The following is a 17881-nucleotide window of genomic DNA, read 5'->3' as shown; positions in this document are numbered from 1 at the left end:
CGTATATCCAGCTTTGTGAAAATGCGGGCTTTGCTCAACCGCTCAAACACCTCTTCGATAAGTGGAAGAGGGTATCGATCCTTTTTAGTGATTGAATTCAGTTTTCGGTAATCCACATAAAAGCATAATCCTCCTCCTGGCTTCTTAGCCATTAGGATTGGAGATGCAAACAGGGCTTGACTAGCGGTAATAAATCCTTTATTGAGATTGTCGATGATGTATTTATTCTTTTGCCGCTTCTAATTCTTCTAATCCTAACCGGTAAATAGGACTGTAACCCAGTTCCTGTTCTTTCACCAGTTCAATCTTATGGTCATAAGGTCTAGATGGCGGGAGCTCATCTGATTTGGACTTTTGGAAAACATCAGCATATTCCCAGTATTGCTTAGGAAGCTGTTTTCGGATTTCTTCAATCTCAGGATGGTCAGGACTATCTGGGCCCTTCAGCTCATCGATCCGTTTGTCAATCTCGTGTAGACTTGTCATACACACTTCAACCTCTTTTCTCCTCGTATGCCGGGCAAATCCAACTGCTCCAATAAGGGCTATATCCAACTCAGCAGCCTTCTTCGCGTTGGCTCGCCAATCTCTCTAAGCTCGTACAGCCCTCTTTTCAGCTAGCTCCTCTGGGTCCTTCTTTGCTTCTTGGCTCCTTTTGTGACTGCGCCCATACCTTCTCGGGGGTGACTGTGGTTCTGCATCCTGGGTGCAGAAGTGGACTCGAGCCAGATCCTTGGTCTCTATGAGCTTATCTCTCCGTTCAGCATCCTTCTGATGAACGTTGTTCAATATTGGTCTCTTCAGAATTGACCTTGGTAAGTTCATGAAGTGCTTGCTGACTAGTTCTTCCTTCAACGAGCGTTCTTCGGGCCATACAAGGCGCCGATAATAATAATCTAGCAAGACATGATTCTCCGCCAACCACTTCCTCCCTAGAATTACTTCATGTTTCTCTAATCCTGTGATTAAGAATGGAAGGTCCATTCTCTGTCTGCCATCAACGAGCAGATGTACAATGATAGCGTACCGGATTGGTTCTGATTCGGACCCATTAAAGCCCTTCACTCGCAAGGGGTCGTTCAAAGCTGTGAATGTAGTTTGAAAATGCTTCGCTAACAACTCAGCTAAATGCTGATCTATGAACGCTAATCCATTTGCTCCCGTGTCGACAAGTGCTCTAGTAGCGATAGATAATGAATTCTTTGCTAGGCGAATTGGTATTGTGAAACTTTCTTTATCATTTCCTAACAATCTAGATAAATTAAAGCCCAGCAGTCGACACTCTTTTGGCCTAGGTTGGAGACTTCTCCTAGGCCTCGTCTTTTGCCGGTTCGGTCTTATCCTCTAGTACTTCCACCCATTTGATCTCAGTGGTATTCTTTTTGCGCAGAGGGCAGTTGCGATTAAGGTGACCAGGCTGCTTGCAGTTGAAACAGAGACGCGCCTCTTTCAACTCTTCGAACTCTTTGTCACTGAGGTTGACGCGCAGTGCCTTGCCGACGCCTTTCCCACTATCGGAAGTCTTCGACTTTGTGTCTCTGTTATCCTTCGCATCCTTTGAATCCTTTGGAGCACTCTTCTCTTCACGAGCAATCTGCTCTAACCGGTTTGCTACCATTGTGCATTCCTTGACAAAATCCGCATACATAACAGTCGAATCATTGGCTTCACGAATCATCGCACGTTTCATCTCAGGATTCAACCTGTGATACAACTCTTCCTTCCACTTAATGCGCGACTTTTTGGCGTCCATAGCGAGTAGGTTGAACTTGGATAGGAAAGTTTGGAAACGAAGGGACTTCTGCGCGAGCTGGCGGAACTCTGCTTTGGCGTTGATCTCTCGATTAGCATCCAAGTAAATAGTATCAAGATGCTCAAACATGTCGGTCGCGTCAAGGTACGGGTCAGGTGAGTCGTCGCGCATGCGTGCCATAAGATGATCCGCTGCATCACCTTCACACATCAACTTGACATACAAGATTCGAGACTCAGGGGTATTGTACTGATGTGCCAAGGCGCGTAACTTTCCCTGTACATCGATCTTCCACGACTCGTAGCGAGACTTGTTACTGTTGGTCAACTTCTTCCCATCAGGAATCTTTGGTCCTTTACTGCTTGACGGCGCTGTTCCGGAGTCGATGAGCGAGGTGTAGCGGATAGTCATTCGTTCCAGGGTCTGTCGTAGTTTATCGCGCTCGTTGATGAGGAGGGATAACGCGTCGTCTTTGGTCTCTAACTTACGCTCGCAAGCTTTCTTCATTCTGTCGATAGACTCCTTGAAACTGTTAAGCTCATTGTCCCATCTATCTGCCATAAATTTATATAGCATCTTGGGATCTCGTCCTGCTAGTTCAACAAAGTCTTGTAGATTGAGGTCTTCTGCTAGATCCTCAACCTCCAATCCCTCTAACTGTGCTAGGTCTTCAGGGTCGAACGTGAGACGCTGCTCCTTGCGTTCGCTTGCCTGACTGCTCTCAATGGGCCCGTGCTGCTCACTGGCAGTCTCCTGCTTGGCACCGTTGTCTCCCTGACTATCAAGAGTGGTTGGTCTGGCTATCTTGATTCTCGTTCTTGATAAAATTTGATAAAAAGAGGTGAGAAAAGGGATAAAAAGGAATCGACTTGCCAAACCTCGCGCATCGTACACGACGGCAATAGGACTTCTAGCTTCGTCGATGAGAGTGATGAGGATAAAGAAGAAAAAGAAAAGGAAGAAAGATGATGCTTGGTTTAATGTGAAGGTGTTCATTCTCTATCCTAAGAGGTAACTAATCGAGCAAAAACTAAGCATGAGGAAAGAGGGAGAGAAGACTCGCTATGCCGCTTGTAAGGACTCTTTTTACATGTGCGTCCAAGGCCTTGTCGGTGCCTATTTAGGAAATCCTGAAGACAAAGGAGGATATCCCCGTTAGGGTCATCCTTTTAGGGCTTAGGGCTCCGTCCAGGTGCCGGCAACGTCCGTACGATATCCTGCCCCGTAACCCAGCCGTCACACTATGGCATGCCTTGTAGAGGAGATCCACCAAGCTTGGGCAAATGGGAAGCTAGCTGCAGCTCTATTTATGGATATCAAGGGGGCCTTTGACCATGTCATCTTGGCCAAACTGATAGAGGTCCTCAGAGAGGCTGGCGTGGATGGAGATCTTATACGTTGGGTGGCCTCGTCACAGATATCATGTTGTACTGTTTCAGTACTGTTACAGAACTTGAGCACGAGGTTCATGTCAAGAAGGTATTAGAACGGTTACGTAAAGCCGGATTGCAGGCAGCCATCCACAAGTGCGAGTTTCATCGTCACGCCTGAAGGGATTAAGGTTAATCCGATGAAAATTGAAGCTATTGTCAACTAGTCCGTTCCTAGCACGGTTCAAGGGGTGCAGTCGTTCTTGGGATTCTGCGACTTCTATCGGAAATTTATACGGGCGTATAGTCGTATAGCAGCGCTCCTATATCGACTCACGCGGTTAGATGTCCCATTTGTGTGGGGAGCAGCCTGTCAGGAAGCTTTTGATCGACTGAAGGTGTATCTTGTCAGCGCTCCTGTACTAGCTCATTACCGTCCGGAGTTGCCCACTCGTGTGGAAACGGATGCATCAGACGGAGTGGTCGAGGTAGTATTATCTCAATTACAGGATGATGGAGAATGGCATCCAGTGGCTTACTACTCTCATACGATGATCCCAGCTGAGCAGAATTACGACATCCACGACAAGGAAATGCTGGCCAATGTAAAGGCTTTGGAAGAGTGGAGGCCCAAGCTGGTGGGACTGCAGCGTGAAAATCGCTTTGAGATCCTATCAGACCACAGAGCGCTGGAGTACTTTATGACGACGAAGAAGTTGAATGCTCGGCAAGCTCGTTGGTGCGAGTTTTTGCACGACAACTTCTTCATATTGAGGTATCGTCCTGGACGCAGACACCCTGACGCGCCGAGAGGGAGCCGATCGAGAAAATAATCTCGAACATCGCCATCAGACCCTCCTTCCCCGTGAGGTATTAGACTCGGAGATCGTGCAAGAGCTAGGAATACCGGGGATAGCAGCTATGGACGCGTCGGTCGACATTATCTCGAGAGTGATCTTAACGAACCGTGACGCGGCCGCGTCGGACGTTTATCAGACGTTGGTTGAGAAGCACAAGGATTGGTCTATATCTGACGGCAGATTGCTTTATCAAGATCGATTGTATGTGCCGGATAGTGGTGACTTGAGAGCTAGGTTGTTGGATGAGGTCCATAGGCAGCCGTCAATAGCGCACCCTGGAAAGAACAAAATGAAGGAGTTGGTCAAGGAACGCTTTTATTGGGAGACCTGGAGCACGAATGTTGACCGTTATGTGGATAACTGCATGACGTGCAAGCGCACGAATACCCGGCGGGACTTCCCTCCTGGGTTGCTTCAACCTTTACCAGTTCCTACGAGGCCTTGGCAACACGTTTCTATGGATTTTATGACGTATCCTGCCGACAAGAGTGATTATGATACAGTGTTTGTCGTCGTCGACCGTTTTAGCAATATCCGGTGTCAATACCGTGCCACAAGACTGTCACCGCACGGGACTTGGCCAGCTTTGGGTGAAGCACTTGTATCGACGTACGGGAGCTCCGGATACCATCGTGTCAGACCGAGGACTGCAGTTCATTTCTGAATTCTGGGGTGAAGTCTGCAAGATATTGGGAATCAAGATTGTGTTGTCGACAGCAAACCATGCACAGACAGACGGTCAAACGGAGATCGCGAATCAGTATCTATCCCAGAGACTCCATCCTTACGTGAGCCATTTCCAGGATGACTGGACTGAGTGATTACCTATTATCGACTTTGCGGCGTCCGTGCTGCCTCTGGAAACAACTGGCTTATCCCCATTCATGATCGAGAAGGGGTTTCAACCTAGGGTTTCATTTGATTGGAGAGAGCCAGAGCCGCCTCGGAGCCTGACAGTCAATGAGCGGGAAGGACGAGCGTGGGTGAGCCGAATACACAAGATTTGGGGGTTCGCTAGGAGCAATATTTTTACTTCTCAACAAAGACAGAAAGCTCAAGCGGATAAGCGTCGCCGCGAAGTGGATTTTAACGTTGGAGATAGTGTTCTCGTCACTAATCGGAATTGCCGAGCCGTAAGTTAGGAAATCAGGCAGAAGGACCGTTTACGATTATCGAGAAGGTTGGGAACTCGTTCAAATTGGATTTGCCGGAAGGTCTTAATGTTCATCCTATCTTCTCTCCGGATAAGCTCCGGTTAGCATCCCGCTCGGAGCCTTTTCCTGGACAAGTTATCGATCCTTCGCCACCGGTTTTGGTGAATGGAGAGCAAGAATGGGAGGTTCAGGAGATCTTGGATTCCCGCCTCGTTGGAGGAAGCTGTATTACCGCGTACAGTGGTTAGGTCATGATGCCGATCCGAAGTGGTATCCTGCGGAGAACTTCAGTAATGCGCTGTAACGGCTTCGCGAGTTCCATGAGAGGTATCCCGACAAGGATGGGCCACCAACAGAGCTATGCCAGTGGCTTCGTGAGGATGAGGAATTGCGCACTTGAGGGCAAGTGCCTTGTGGAGGAGGGGGTAGAGTGACGGCTGGCTAGTGAGCTCGGTGTCTTAGGCCCCGGGAATCATGTTGGCGGGTATATCCTCCCTTTGTCTTCTTAGTTTCCTAATGTGTCATCAGACGATGCCCTAGATACGCACATAAAAGGGCCGTAGCGAGCTGCCTAGCGAGTTCTCTTTCATTTTCTTCCTCATGTCTAGTTTGTCGTCGATACGCTGCCCTTTAGATTTTAGGATTGAGCATCTGTCACAGGCGCCATTATCCGTGAATCAGTCTCAAAATTAGTATGCACTGCGCAAGACAACATGGCCGAGTGGTTTAAGGCGCACGCCTGCTAAGCGTGTATCTTCGGATGCCCAGGTTCGATCCCTGGTGTTGTCGACATCTTTCTTTTTTATTTTTCTTTACTCGGTCAGTTAGCCACCCAGCACAAAACATCTTCCCTTTTGGACGCGAGCTTGAGAATTATTCCCAAGAAGGGCGTGACGGCTGAGTCCTAGTTTCCGCAGGGCTCGGCGCATCGCGTGGGTTCTGTCGGATCGTGTCAGATAACCCGGGTATTTGGCGAGGCAGAAGATAGGTGTAACAGTACTGAAACAATACGTGATATCTGTAGACTGTGACAAGCCACACCGGTTAGATGGATAACGTGAGGTCTCCTGTCAACGACTCATACATTCATAAGGAGGAGGTTTCTTGTAACTATGATTCTTTCTTCTCAAGCTTTAGTCTCTGTATGATAGCAACAGTACCTTTGTTAATGAAGATTGAAGAACGCTTTTACCATACTGATGATTCCTCCTGCCAACCATCGGATTAACCTTCTATTATGTCAGGCTATTCGATCTCGAAAGTCAGTCAGTCAGTCACCTGACTCGCCTCAGGGTGTGACAGCGAGCAAGCAATACGAATAGCATTGGTCTCTATGTACGAGAATATTAAGCATGAGGAGGAAAACAAACAGTAGGCTACGCGCTCCCTCAAATATCAACATCATTGATCACGTGGTTACGGTCATGTGATTGCTCAATCGGGAAACTAGGGCAACGTCCATAGGCCGACTCAGTTCTGACCCAACTTCGCGCCAAATACAATATACCTGGAGGAGAAGATCTGGAATGGTTCCTAGGCATGAGAATCATACTGATCGAAGCAGTAAGGTGACCTGGCTCAGCCAAACCACCTATATTGATAAAATCGCTAAGTTAACTGACACTCGACAAACTAACGATACACCAATGTCTCGAGAAGAGTTGCCTCTATACAAACTGTAAAGAATACGATCATAAGGTCACGTGATGACTAGTGATTGTTGGATATTTGATATGCTAATCCCAATCCGGATGTACTTACTAATCTTTGAATCCTCGGAAAAGCAACATATCCGCGAGAACAAGAGCGCCAACAAAGCAGACTACATTTTGGAGTCAGGATTGTTATTTATTCCATAAATCCGTGATATTTCGCCACTACGTTTTGTATATAAAGAGGATCAGGATGTGTATCTAGAGGGGATTTTAGAGGACGTGCAAATCAGAGTCAATTATTCCTCACCCAAATTGTACGCTCCTATCAGAGCCTAACCTCGTTCGGACTAGTACCAAAAGATTCCAATAGTGATTCCGAGGCTAATTATAGTCTCAACCCCGATGAGGGAAGAAGATAAGTAATACATAGAGATTCAACGCATCGAATCATCTCCTTATCAATACTTACAAGCAACTGATCATTGGTCACTATTACTAAACGATATCAATCCTCTGCGTCTATACGATCCATTAACCGATTCTTTACAGATATGGAGAACCCGGATATCGAAGAATTGCTTTCTCTCAATGACGTGCCCGACAACTTATGAAGCTATTCCAGCTTTGCAAGCAGTTGCTTTCTGCAGCTGAAGGGGTGTGCCAGATAATCCGGATATCCGAAGGTAGTAAAACAATGCAGTCAATCAGAAGCTCTACGTAAAGCTACTATGCAGGATTGGCCTGGAGTAAACCCACCAATCTGACACATACTGAGATCACGTGTAAGGCTCTAAGGCATCCATCAGGCTTCGATTAACTGAGCCGTCGCAATTAGCTCTTCTACATAATCTAGTAATATAATTGTGGAATATTAATTTATAGTTATGTGATCTTGAAAATCTTGGTAGAAATGTTAAAGTTTATATGATAAAGGGGCTGTATGTAAAAGTTTACGTGACACTAAAAATTTATAATTTTCCGAGACCCTAACGCCGCGGACCTTTCCTCCAAGTCCTCTATGTATGATTTGACCATCGACAATTGCGTGCCCTGCTTTTAGCAATTAGAAGTGCAAGCTCTCATGCCAAGAATACCCACGAGACTTGTTTTGAAAGCCTACAAGGAGAACCCTCTGTTGCTTGACCTCCTCAAAGAATGCCGGACTCTTGAAAATGCCCGGAACGAATTGCGCTGGCTCCGTGAAGGTGCCATCGCCAAATTTCCACCTCCCGGAACCTCTTCTAAAGGACAGGATGTTTACTCCACGCATACATGGCAACGAGAATTACGAAAGATGTGTGACGATCGCAGCAAGGGGAAACCTCTCCAGTATATACTTGGTGATCAGCCTTTTGGGGATCTGGACATACTCTGCCGGAAAGGAGTTTTGATACCACGGTTAGTGCTATCTCGTAACAGCTCCGTGCTTTTAGGAACTAATTGACATCTCTTACTCTCACACTCAGTGGCGAAACCGAGTCTTTTACATTTCATACCAGAGATGTAATATTGGAAGCGCACTCTGCAAAATATCTGGGTAAATCTTTACGAATTCTTGATTTGTGCAGTGGTAGTGGCTGCATATCACTGCTCCTTCACTCACTTCTTGCTTCCCATTTCAAAGATCTCACCATAGTGGGAGTCGATGTGGATCCACGAGCTATTAGCCTAAGTCAGAAGAACAAACTACACAATATACGGCGCGGCCTTCTGTCGCCGCGGGCACAGAACGAGGTCTGTTTCCTAAAAGCTGACATCTTAGATTCTATCGAATCTGGCAAGCGCTCTTTTCTGGACACCCTGCAACCCCACTTCCCTGGAAGCAATACTCAAAGCACATGGGATGTTCTCATTTCGAATCCGCCTTACATATCAACGTCCAACTTCTGTAATGGCACAACTTCCCGGAGTGTTCGGAAATATGAGCCAGTAAGGGCCCTTGTACCTCCGATCGTCCACTCTCCGTTCTGGAAGGAACTAGGCTTCGAACATGTAGCCCGGGAGGATATTTTTTATGTTAGGTTGCTGTCTCTCATTCATCAACTCCATGTGAAGATCACAGTTTTAGAATGTGGTGACTTGGAGCAAGCTCGACGTATCATGACCATGGCTGAAGTTCTATCTGAGAAGGTTGGGGCCAATGGAAGGCAATGCGTGTACATCTGGAATGATGGTTGTGCTGTGAATGACAATGATGGAGGCGCCCGGGCAGTCATTATAGAGAGCCTGTTATAATACGAGCCGCGATTCGACGGTTATCAACAAGACACAAAAAAGGGCTTGGCCATCTGTCAATGACCCAATCCACTCAAGTCCTCCCGGCGAACGACAAACACTGAAGCACGGAGTGCTTTGCTTCTGGACTAGTGGAACTGAATTTGAGACACAAGGCGTTTCTGTGCCTTCATGTCCTGTGTATACCAGAAATTAAAACCAATCTCCCAGGGTTCTTACAAATGAAAAGATAGATCATCATGATTACAGTATAGTATGTATCTATAATGCTAGCAGAATCCCTGCCCCTGCAGCCCCAAGGCCAAGATGACGAGGTATATCAGAAGCCATGCTTCTTGCAACACCTGAGCTGGAAGTACTTGTGATTAAAGCTGGTGAAACCGTCCAAGCTGCTCCGACACCGGTGGCGACGGTAGTCACAGGGTTGGCCACGGAAGTAGCTCCTGGGACAGCCCGTGTTCCATTAGTGATCTCCAGGATGTTCTCATCTGTTGAATTAAACCTCGTTGGAGCCAGGGATATCTCGTTTTTTGATAGGTCATATACAACATAAGTGCTTCGAAGGAATGTATCTCCTAAGACAGCAGTACTATCGCTGGCTGGTGCAATACCGAAGACACAAGCAGGTGTACCGTCATTGAATGTCAAGCCAGATCCGTTATCTAGAACCAGCTCGCTGATACCAACAGGGATTGACGGACTTGTGAAGGTGTAGGTAATATTGATGTTCTCGCTCATCATACTGCAAGGCACGTAACCAGTCTGCGTCGACGCCTCATAGACCACTCCAAGGTCGTTGTAAAGATCCTCGACAATCGTTTCTGGGAGGTAAGTGAGACTGCTTCCGGAATCCAACAGCACCGTGGCTGGAAGCTCCTGGGAACTGTATGACTGGCCGCCGGAACTGTTTTGCAGCGCAACCCCAGTCATGATTATGAGAAGCTCCGCATATTCACCATCTATTTTCTGTATTGGTAACGTCTCAAGCTCGCCAGTATATTTACCGCTATCGACTCCGCCAAAGAGAATTGATCCTGTATTGGCGTTGAGGTCATTGAGCCACAAACTATATGCATTGGAGTTGATGAGGCCGTGGTTGACCAGCGCCAATGGAAGGTTCGCATAGGCTGCCTTCTGGTCTCGATTAACTTGAACTTCGTCCGCAGTGTACCCAATTCCGAGTACTCCCACTGATGAGACGGGGTCAGCTCTGGGACTAGTATACTTACTATCAACTTTAAGTATAGTAATGCACTCACCGTTGGATGATGACGAATATCCCACTCCAAACTGAAATGCTGGAATCGTTACTCCCCCAATGGTTAAAGTATCAGTGACATAATCACCTGCGGCACCAGTGCCGTCGACGTAGGAGATGTTGAAATCGGAAGAAACATGTCTATAACTCGACGAGGAACTCGTATTATACGTCCCAGAGGAAGTACATTGGTCGACTCTACCACTACAGGAGGTAGAATTGGGAGCATTAACCCATAAATCACTACTTCCGGTATCCAGTGTCAATCGTAAGCTCTGCGCGGGTGTGCCTAATGTGATATTGCAAAAGTATAGCGTTTCCTATGTATCAGATCAACATCAATCCTCCCAAACGTCCAGACATCGGCCAAAATGACATGTCTCCTGAACGCTAACTAACCTCGTTATTGAGCGCCTGACTGACGGTCAAGCTTCTCTTCCTTCTCATATCTCGAGCAACCGGATCTGATACATGATTGCGAGAGACGTCCAGTGCTAGTACTGCAGCTGTGTCTCTTTTCGCAAGAGACAATGCTTGTACGGTGTGCATTGATTGGATAGCTAGGAATAGTGTGAGAGTATTCCGCCACATTGTTCTCATTACATGTGGGTAAAAAATGAAGCCCTTGACAGATCGGTAGGTATCAACTGTATGGACAAGAAAAATGAAGATCCCTGGAGTATATGAGTGAGAGACACATATGCGCCCATGGACTGAATTCACTGGTAATCAAGCTTTTCTATGGATATTCATGCTCCCCATGCAAAACCCCGTGAGATAAGTAATTCTCGGTGAGTCGTAATACGACGCGTGTGCAGCAGAAATCTTTCTATATTCCCGAATATAGGTAGGTCATCCGGGGACTGGGCTCCACCGGATCTCCAGGCTCTTTGAGCATACAACAACCGGGATGACCAAATGAAGAGACACACTGATATACTAGTTCGTCCGCAGCCTTGTCATATGGGGCTAGCAATGTTGTCCGTCAGTGCCGGAGCAGCATAAGACCCCAAAGCCGCGTAACTATACCGGAATTTTGCGGCACTATGTTTGCCACACACCGAGACATCCCGGCAGAGCTGGCAGTTTTCGAAGATATAGGGTCATGAGCAGTTGAGATGGCTTGTTCTGCGGGTGGGAGATGACGTGGACGCTGACGAGGAAGGGTCGGGGAGATCTCCAACGTTCGGAAAGGCTTGCGTAACCCGGAACCCCTGATTGCCCTAACATCAGCAATATACTATGTACATTCAGCCGTTGCTCTTTCAATTGTATGAACAGCTCGGTATGAGCCGATATAACGGACGAGGCTGGTAGATGTGGAATCATCTGTCTGATGTGATACAGTTAGTCTGCTCCTGGAATAAAGAGCCATTCATACTCATTGGAAAAGAGCGTCAGTTCTACAGATTACAAACTGCGATCATAGTGCATGCTTACACACTTAGAAAATAAGGGCTTGTCTTTGTTAGGTTGCAATATTGTATCTGTATTCTGTTATCTGTATTCTGTTACTTGCTACATAGCATTTAATCCAAAGGTTTCGTTTCAGTTGTACCTGAGTTGAATGGTAGCGTTTTATATACATCAAGCTCTATAGTAATTTACATAGTCCAAGTATTTTACAAGTCTAGCCTTTCATATCATACACCGTTCTTTGCCGGACCCTAACTATGTTGTTACAAACCCATGGTAAACCGAACCGCCTTCATGGTTTCATTTGCGTTCTGGCGAGCTTTGACAGCTCCCTGCTCAGCAATATCTTCAAGGTAACCGTTTTCTCTGCTGACAATCTCCAAATACCTGTCACGGATAGGTTGAATATGGGCATTGATTGTCGCTGCCACACGGTCCTTGAGCGCCTTAATACTCGTTGATTGCAACTCCGACGCTATCTCTTCGCAGCTTCTTCCGTTGGGTCCCTCCAGGTGACTTAATATTTCAATGAGATTTGAGATACCCGGCCGGCGGGCCGGATCATATGAGATTCCAGGCTCGGAATCAGTGAGCGCAGATTTGATCTTTGTTTGAACGTCCTTCTCCGAGTCGGTGAGAAGTATTCTTGATTTTTGATCAGTTTCCGACTTTGACATCTTATGGATAGGATCTTTTAGAGACATGACACGACGAGCCGGAGCTGTATCAGATAAGCGCGGTTGTTAGCTGTAATCACTACTAAGTTGCTAGTAGCCAATGCCAATTACGTACATATCAGGCCTTCGGGGGATGGAAATAGGTTCCCAAATAGGTGGTTGAAGCTGTTGGCCGTATATCGTGTGAACTCAATGTGTTGTTTTTGATCTTCGCCCACGGGTACATGAGTGGCCCTGATCTAGTTAGACAAGTTTCATCACCGCATAGACGGCACCGAAAGGAATGCATACCTGTGCACAAGAATGTCTGCAGCTTGTAGGACTGGGTAGGAAAAGAGTCCTAATCTTAACTTGGACTTTGCGTTATCGTTCTCCAAGTCAGTATCCTCGGGTAGTTGTAATTTACTCTGTTTGACGGCAAGTCAGTAAGCTGAATGTAGCCCGAACATTCCCTCCAGTCGAAAAGTTCATTTCGCCTACCTTCCATTGAGTCATTCGAGAAAGATAGCCCATAGAAGCTACTGTGCTTAGAATCCACATTAGCTCTGCATGCGCCGAAACCTAGGGCCTGTCAACCAATGCCAACCAGGAACCATATTCAGACCACTTCGCGTACATCAGACTGATAAAATAGCATAGACCTGCTTGGATCAAGCCCAATGGCAAGCAATATCGCAAAACTTTCCTTCCTCCATTGCCGCAACTGTGTAGCTTCCTGAGGCACCGTCAAAGCGTGCAAGTCGACGATCGAATATATACATTTGGTCATGGGATCTGCATCATTTTGTAATCGCACCCATTCTCGTAGAGCTCCTAGGTAGTTTCCCAGGTGAGGAATGCCCGTTGGTTGTATACCGGAGAAAATGACTCGGTTCCGAGATGCGTCAGCTGTTGCGGAGGTGTAAACGGTACGTCGTCGCGAATGGAATTGAATTCGGCCGGGACATGGACGATATCGTATGGATGGTAATACCTGTAACTCACTTCTTAATTTCAGGGGTGGAGGGCGCATCTTGGTCGGAGGTAAGATTGACATGTAGTGAACTATCCAACATTTTTCGTCGCCGAAATTCCGCATTAACCGGAGATGTCACGTGGGTAGATAGGAGATGTATATTCTCTTTGGGGTAACAATAGTATTATATTTGATAAAAATTTTGTATATGTTACGATAATAGATTGAAGCTGCAGTATGCTATGAAACCCATCTGAAAAGTATTCTATGTTACAAAGGCGCCAGCCTGCTAGAAAAGAAACATCACCCATACCCGCTCAACCCTTTCGAACTTCGTTCATGGGACTTCTGGGGTTCGTAAATCTCTCACTATTAATCTGCTCGACAATTGACTTCTTCTGCTTCGCGTCATATCGCTGACCGAATTGAGAAAAGTATGGCTCCAAGGCCTTATCCACATCATCTGCTGTCGCGTCGAGTCCACTGCCGACATCTGTCACAAACATACGTTAGCTGATATGTCCGATCGTCAGGAACAAGGAGTGTATTACCCAAATCATCAAAGTCAAAGACATTCGCTTTCATTCCGACACCGTAGAATGCGTGTCGTCGCAAAAATGCCAACCACAGCTGTACAGTCTCTGGATGGCCATCCTTAATCTGTATAAGTCGGCGTAGTGTGATTCGTTCAAAGTTCTCTTGACTCTTCTTGTGCACGAAATTGCTTCGAGGAACTGTCCAACGTTCAACTATCCGGGGGAGAGGAACGGGTCCGGAGACAGGGAGATTGAGGTAATAGGCGGCGCGGATCGCAAAGTCGGCAAAGAACTCGACGTTGCGCACACTGTACGATCGAAGTTGAAGGTCACAAACTGGTAAGCCATGCTGTGCTTTCCTCCTAAGTGGTCGTAAATAGAGTGCTTGAACGCTCCTGGGAAGACGAGAAGTCTCGGCGACATCCTTTATACGCTGAGGCCTTTAGTTTGACGAATTAGCAAGGAATCGCCCATCAAAATAGTGTTTGCTGTCAGATCTTGTACCATTGCTTGACTTGATCTGTTTCACTCGACTTGGATGACTCCGCATTCGATTTTGGAGCTTCCGCTGGCGTCTCCGGAGTTTTGTTATCTTGTGCCAACTGGGATATCTCCTGTATCAAATCAATTGTATTTGTTGGTGATTGTGATGATGGTAGTGCTTGTTCGGAGGTGGTCGTCAACTGTCTCGTGAGTCGCCCGGCCTGTATGAACTAAAGTTAGACAAGTATTATTGTTAAGCGCCAATTGATGTCTATTACCTGAAATGCCGTATATGCCGGCCGGAAAAATGTTCTAGACAACATTTCAACGGATCGATGAGTGTGTATGACCACCCTGATATAGCAGAGAGGTTGTTCTTGGACGATGCTATCCACACTTTTTTTCAGGTGCGGTTCCCCGCATACCGCCTTCGATGTTTCTGCCGGTTCTCCAGACAAGCCCACCAAGCATTATTATCAGAGTGATATCTCGCCTTTGAGGGGAAAATTGTTCAATAAGTACTTTTGAATGAGTCGTTCTTGAGTTATTGGGATCTGCTGGTTTTGGCTTTACCGTTTACACGTAAGTTGTGCAATACCGCCTGAAAATACATATGGAAATCGTGATTACATCCCACTTCCTCAAAATTTTCGGGGCAAAACCCATCTATAAGCACTTTCGCTACAGAATTTAAGGGATAGGTCTGAAGTTGACGTTGGAGTCCTTAGGGGCAATCATAAACAAATCAATTCCAAATAGGCGTGGTTAACGTGGAACTTTGTCCTAGACATCTACCTTGGGACTCTCTACCATGGCTTTGAGCACAATCTTCTCCAGAGCCCAAGAAGCAGCCACTTTTCTCAGGGAACGTCTTGATCCAAGGTTACAAAAACCCAAGGTTGCCATTGTTTGTGGTTCCGGACTTGGAGGTCTAGCGGATGCAGTCCACGAACAGCCACGAGTAGAGATTGAGTACTCTTCGATACCCTATTTTCCGCGTTCTACCGGTATGCATGTCCCCTTTCCAGTCCTAATCGGACTACTGGGAATGGCTATGAGTGATTTCTTACAAAAAGATAGTTCAAGGACATGCAGGAAAGTTACTTTTCGGATTCCTCGGAACTCAGACATCGGTTGTTCTCATGGTTGGCCGGTCACAGTCAGTCGCCCTCCTTTTTTAAGTAGATTGAAATTACATCAAGTATGATTTGACTGACTGAATTACAGTTACTATGAAGGCCACTCCATAGAGGATGTAACGTTCCCTATCCGTGTTCTCAAGCTTCTTGAAGCAGAAACAATAATCTGTAGGTTTGAATTTGACTTGATTTGCTTATTTAGGAGCACTTCTGCTAACTAATCAGTGACCAACGCTGCGGGAGGTCTCAATCCTGAATATGCAGTCGGAGATATAACACTTCTCAACGATGTAGGGCAAATCACGCCAATGCATCAAAACATGCTATTGCTTTGCTAATAAACTGCTGTAGCACATCTTTCTTGCCGGTCTTTCCGGGCTACATCCTTTGCGTGGACCAAATGTGGATGAATTTGGTGTCCGTTTCCCTCCACTGTCAGATGCATACGATCTGTCACTCCGCCGTTGCGTCCATACGGCATGGCAAGGTATCACAAAGTCGGAGAAAAGGAGACTCCATGAGGGAGTTTATGCTTTTGTCTCGGGACCGAGGTATGAAAATCTTTTCGTTGTTCAAGTGCACAAAGAAGGGTGCTAATTGAAACATATGCAGCTACGAGACACGTGCCGAATGTCGCTTGCTGAGGCAACTCGGCGCAGATGTGGTAGGCATGTCCACTGTTCCGGAAATTATTGTGGCTAGGCATGCTGGCATGCGTGTATTAGCATTCAGTCTCGTCACAAACAATGCTGTTCTCACTCCAGTGCCTCGAGGGGATGACCACCTCCTTCAATCGACGTCTAGTGGTGATCTAGACACTATCCTAAAGGAAGGAAAGGCGGATCATCAAGAAGTCCTCGAGGCTGGGAGACAAGCTGCCCAAGATATACAAGTGAGTCAACCGATCCCTTTCCAAGAATTGGAAATAGACGACTGACTGAAACCGTAGCGGCTTGTCGTGCAAGTCATCACTGACGTCTTTGAGAAGAACCGAGATGTATAGCAAGATGTCGTTAAAGTAGCTATCAATCTCCCACAATAGTGACAATAGCTCAACGTCGTCTTTTTGCCCGTAGACGGTTGTAGTATGCCTTCTTCCCACTGGTCTTGGCGACTTGGATTTGGTTATACTTGGTTTTGAATCGGCCTGACTGTTGCTCTCCAGCAAGAACCTCGTCGACGAAGGTCTGCTTGCGCTCCTTCTTCACAATACGAGACTTGAAGAATTCGGTTGGGCCTTCGACAATAGTTCCAACCTGAGAATACTCGGGTATAGCGTTGCCACTCTCTTTTTTGTAATGTCTGTGCGGGTCTAGGACGTTGCGCATTCGTAAAAGCTGCAAGTCCCTCTTCAACTCTGTAGTAATCCTCGTCTTTGGCAAGTTGAACCAATCACTACCCGCATTATCCTTTTCCTATTCGGCGAACGGACTGTTAGCCTATCTGCCCAGATGAACTACTGATAGAAGAAAACGAGATTCAGAGGTAGCTGCTCAGAGTAACTATGAAAAAGAAAGACTCTCATAAGTGCAGAGCAGCCCAAAACGGACTGGTGATTCTGCATCAAGTGCACAAGGCAAAAGAATTTTCCTCATAGCAGCAAAGGAGAATAATAAATGAATGAAAAATGTCTGAACATGCCTTTTGTTTACTTGAAGAATTCGATACACGAGAGACTGACTTTTCGGCAGGGTCAACCATGGAGGGCAAGGGAAACTGTGAGTTGTTTATAGTGGCAACCTCATCGTTTTGCTCAATGAAGGGTTTGAGAGCGGCACTAGCAGGCAGCTTGGGTACTCTAATGAAATTGTTAGTACATCGACGTAAAACAGTCCATCCGACCGCAAGGAAAAACTTACTTGGGTATGTCCTGTGATATTTCTGAGATCGAAGTCAAAGACTTGTCAGCCGAGGACGACGACTGAAGTCGAGCCTGTGCTTCGATCAGAAGCTGCTGGATGTACTGATCTTCATCCAGACCATTAGGCAGGGATTGAGTGGCATTAGTGTCCATCTTTATAGATAGACTTCACATGAGGAATGTTGAGCGAGGCACAGTTGTGTGGCTGGCCTTAGAGAAAATTTGAGAGGAGCTCCGTCTATTTATGGAGGATTTTTTTTTCCTTGCTGCTAAGCTTGGGTGGGGCTTTGTTTGTGGTTAAAATAAACGCTAGTAATTTTTAGCTGATTTAACCCGCAGAATTCAAAACCATGCTTCGAAAAACACCAAAATGGTAACACGATTACGCTAACCGCGGCAGCCAGGCTTAATAATCATATTTGCGCGTAATTACGGTATATTCAAATACACACCGACTGGAAACGGCATAGCGCCCAGCCACAAGCAATCAATCACATTACATCTGCCCATCGTCGCGCCTTGTCTCTGT

At 46.5% G+C, this 17881-nt stretch overlaps 8 protein-coding genes and 1 non-coding gene across 9 annotated transcripts, besides 5 other annotated features; 4 read left to right on the top strand and 5 right to left on the bottom strand.

The window, feature by feature from the left end:
- Positions 1-227: part of a mobile genetic element that runs on past the window's edge.
- TSTA_005880 (uncharacterized protein) lies at positions 223-701 on the bottom strand (the record flags this gene model as incomplete). The annotated part of the gene is made up of 2 exons (XM_002488167.1): positions 223-545; positions 674-701. The coding sequence occupies 2 exons, from the start codon at positions 699-701 to the stop codon at positions 223-225; spliced, it is 351 nt and encodes a 116-aa protein (XP_002488212.1).
- Positions 702-1309: 608 nt separating this feature from the next.
- On the bottom strand, positions 1310-2749 carry TSTA_005870 (uncharacterized protein; the record flags this gene model as incomplete). Its single annotated transcript, XM_002488166.1, has 2 exons — positions 1310-2553; positions 2632-2749. 2 exons carry the CDS (start codon positions 2747-2749, stop codon positions 1310-1312), a joined length of 1362 nt encoding a protein of 453 aa, XP_002488211.1.
- Positions 2750-2981: 232 nt separating this feature from the next.
- Positions 2982-3230: a mobile genetic element.
- Positions 3093-3929: a mobile genetic element.
- On the top strand, positions 3176-5397 carry TSTA_005860 (retrovirus polyprotein, putative; the record flags this gene model as incomplete). Its single annotated transcript, XM_002488165.1, has 5 exons — positions 3176-3279; positions 3431-3774; positions 3917-4471; positions 4512-4771; positions 5134-5397. The coding sequence occupies 5 exons, from the start codon at positions 3176-3178 to the stop codon at positions 5383-5385; spliced, it is 1515 nt and encodes a 504-aa protein (XP_002488210.1). The 3' UTR covers positions 5386-5397.
- Positions 4210-4512: a mobile genetic element.
- Positions 4577-5104: a mobile genetic element.
- Positions 5398-5844: 447 nt separating the features above from the next.
- TSTA_005850 lies at positions 5845-5926 on the top strand. Its single transcript has one exon. It is a non-coding gene; the product is annotated as a tRNA-Ser (tRNA).
- Positions 5927-7801: 1875 nt separating this feature from the next.
- On the top strand, positions 7802-9027 carry TSTA_005840 (n6-DNA-methyltransferase, putative; the record flags this gene model as incomplete). The annotated part of the gene is made up of 2 exons (XM_002488164.1): positions 7802-8190; positions 8259-9027. The coding sequence occupies exons 1-2, from the start codon at positions 7874-7876 to the stop codon at positions 9025-9027; spliced, it is 1086 nt and encodes a 361-aa protein (XP_002488209.1). The 5' UTR covers positions 7802-7873.
- Positions 9028-9288: 261 nt separating this feature from the next.
- TSTA_005830 (aspartic-type endopeptidase (OpsB), putative) lies at positions 9289-11037 on the bottom strand (the record flags this gene model as incomplete). The annotated part of the gene is made up of 3 exons (XM_002488163.1): positions 10685-11037; positions 10287-10605; positions 9289-10217 (listed from the first exon to the last, which is right to left on the bottom strand). Exons 1-3 carry the CDS (start codon positions 10883-10885, stop codon positions 9289-9291), a joined length of 1449 nt encoding a protein of 482 aa, XP_002488208.1. The 5' UTR covers positions 10886-11037.
- A 787-nt stretch (positions 11038-11824) lies between these two features.
- On the bottom strand, positions 11825-14675 carry TSTA_005820 (tryptophan--tRNA ligase; the record flags this gene model as incomplete). The annotated part of the gene is made up of 9 exons (XM_002488162.1): positions 11825-12422; positions 12494-12612; positions 12670-12785; positions 12859-12939; positions 12995-13422; positions 13656-13826; positions 13885-14309; positions 14374-14582; positions 14631-14675. 9 exons carry the CDS (start codon positions 14673-14675, stop codon positions 11965-11967), a joined length of 2052 nt encoding a protein of 683 aa, XP_002488207.1. The 3' UTR covers positions 11825-11964.
- Positions 14676-14843: 168 nt separating this feature from the next.
- Positions 14844-16905, top strand: TSTA_005810 (purine nucleoside phosphorylase I, inosine and guanosine-specific). Its single transcript, XM_002488161.1, has 8 exons — positions 14844-14934; positions 15081-15359; positions 15433-15511; positions 15580-15659; positions 15717-15781; positions 15843-16042; positions 16104-16383; positions 16441-16905. The coding sequence occupies exons 2-8, from the start codon at positions 15164-15166 to the stop codon at positions 16492-16494; spliced, it is 954 nt and encodes a 317-aa protein (XP_002488206.1). The 5' UTR covers positions 14844-14934; positions 15081-15163; the 3' UTR covers positions 16495-16905.
- TSTA_005800 (nucleolus protein required for cell viability, putative) lies at positions 15580-17585 on the bottom strand. Its single transcript, XM_002488160.1, has 3 exons — positions 17351-17585; positions 17133-17289; positions 15580-16906 (listed from the first exon to the last, which is right to left on the bottom strand). Exons 1-3 carry the CDS (start codon positions 17503-17505, stop codon positions 16544-16546), a joined length of 675 nt encoding a protein of 224 aa, XP_002488205.1. The 5' UTR covers positions 17506-17585; the 3' UTR covers positions 15580-16543.
- Between the last annotated feature and the right edge of the window lie 296 nt (positions 17586-17881).

This window comes from Talaromyces stipitatus, genomic scaffold, assembly GCF_000003125.1.
Source record: "Talaromyces stipitatus ATCC 10500 scf_1105507295517 genomic scaffold, whole genome shotgun sequence".
NCBI lineage: Eukaryota > Fungi > Ascomycota > Eurotiomycetes > Eurotiales > Trichocomaceae > Talaromyces > Talaromyces stipitatus.
Note: the sequence above shows the minus strand (reverse complement) of the source record. Positions and strands in the feature narration are given on the sequence as shown.

What these genes read in the sequence shown, in the direction of transcription:
- TSTA_005800 (XM_002488160.1), bottom strand. Translation starts at nt 17,505, where the DNA reads ATGGACACTAATGCCACTCAATCCCTGCCTAATGGTCTGGATGAAGAT. An exon ending in ATATCACAGGACATACCCAA is followed by an intron (nt 17,290 to 17,350) that starts GTAAGTTTTTCC and finishes CAATTTCATTAG; the next exon opens with AGTACCCAAGCTGCCTGCTA. An exon ending in ATTCTTCAAGTAAACAAAAG is followed by an intron (nt 16,907 to 17,132) that starts GCATGTTCAGAC and finishes TTCGCCGAATAG; the next exon opens with GAAAAGGATAATGCGGGTAG.
- TSTA_005810 (XM_002488161.1), top strand. Translation starts at nt 15,164, where the DNA reads ATGGCTTTGAGCACAATCTTCTCCAGAGCCCAAGAAGCAGCCACTTTT. An exon ending in CTCATGGTTGGCCGGTCACA is followed by an intron (nt 15,512 to 15,579) that starts GTCAGTCGCCCT and finishes ACTGAATTACAG; the next exon opens with TTACTATGAAGGCCACTCCA. An exon ending in TGAAGCAGAAACAATAATCT is followed by an intron (nt 15,660 to 15,716) that starts GTAGGTTTGAAT and finishes CTAACTAATCAG; the next exon opens with TGACCAACGCTGCGGGAGGT.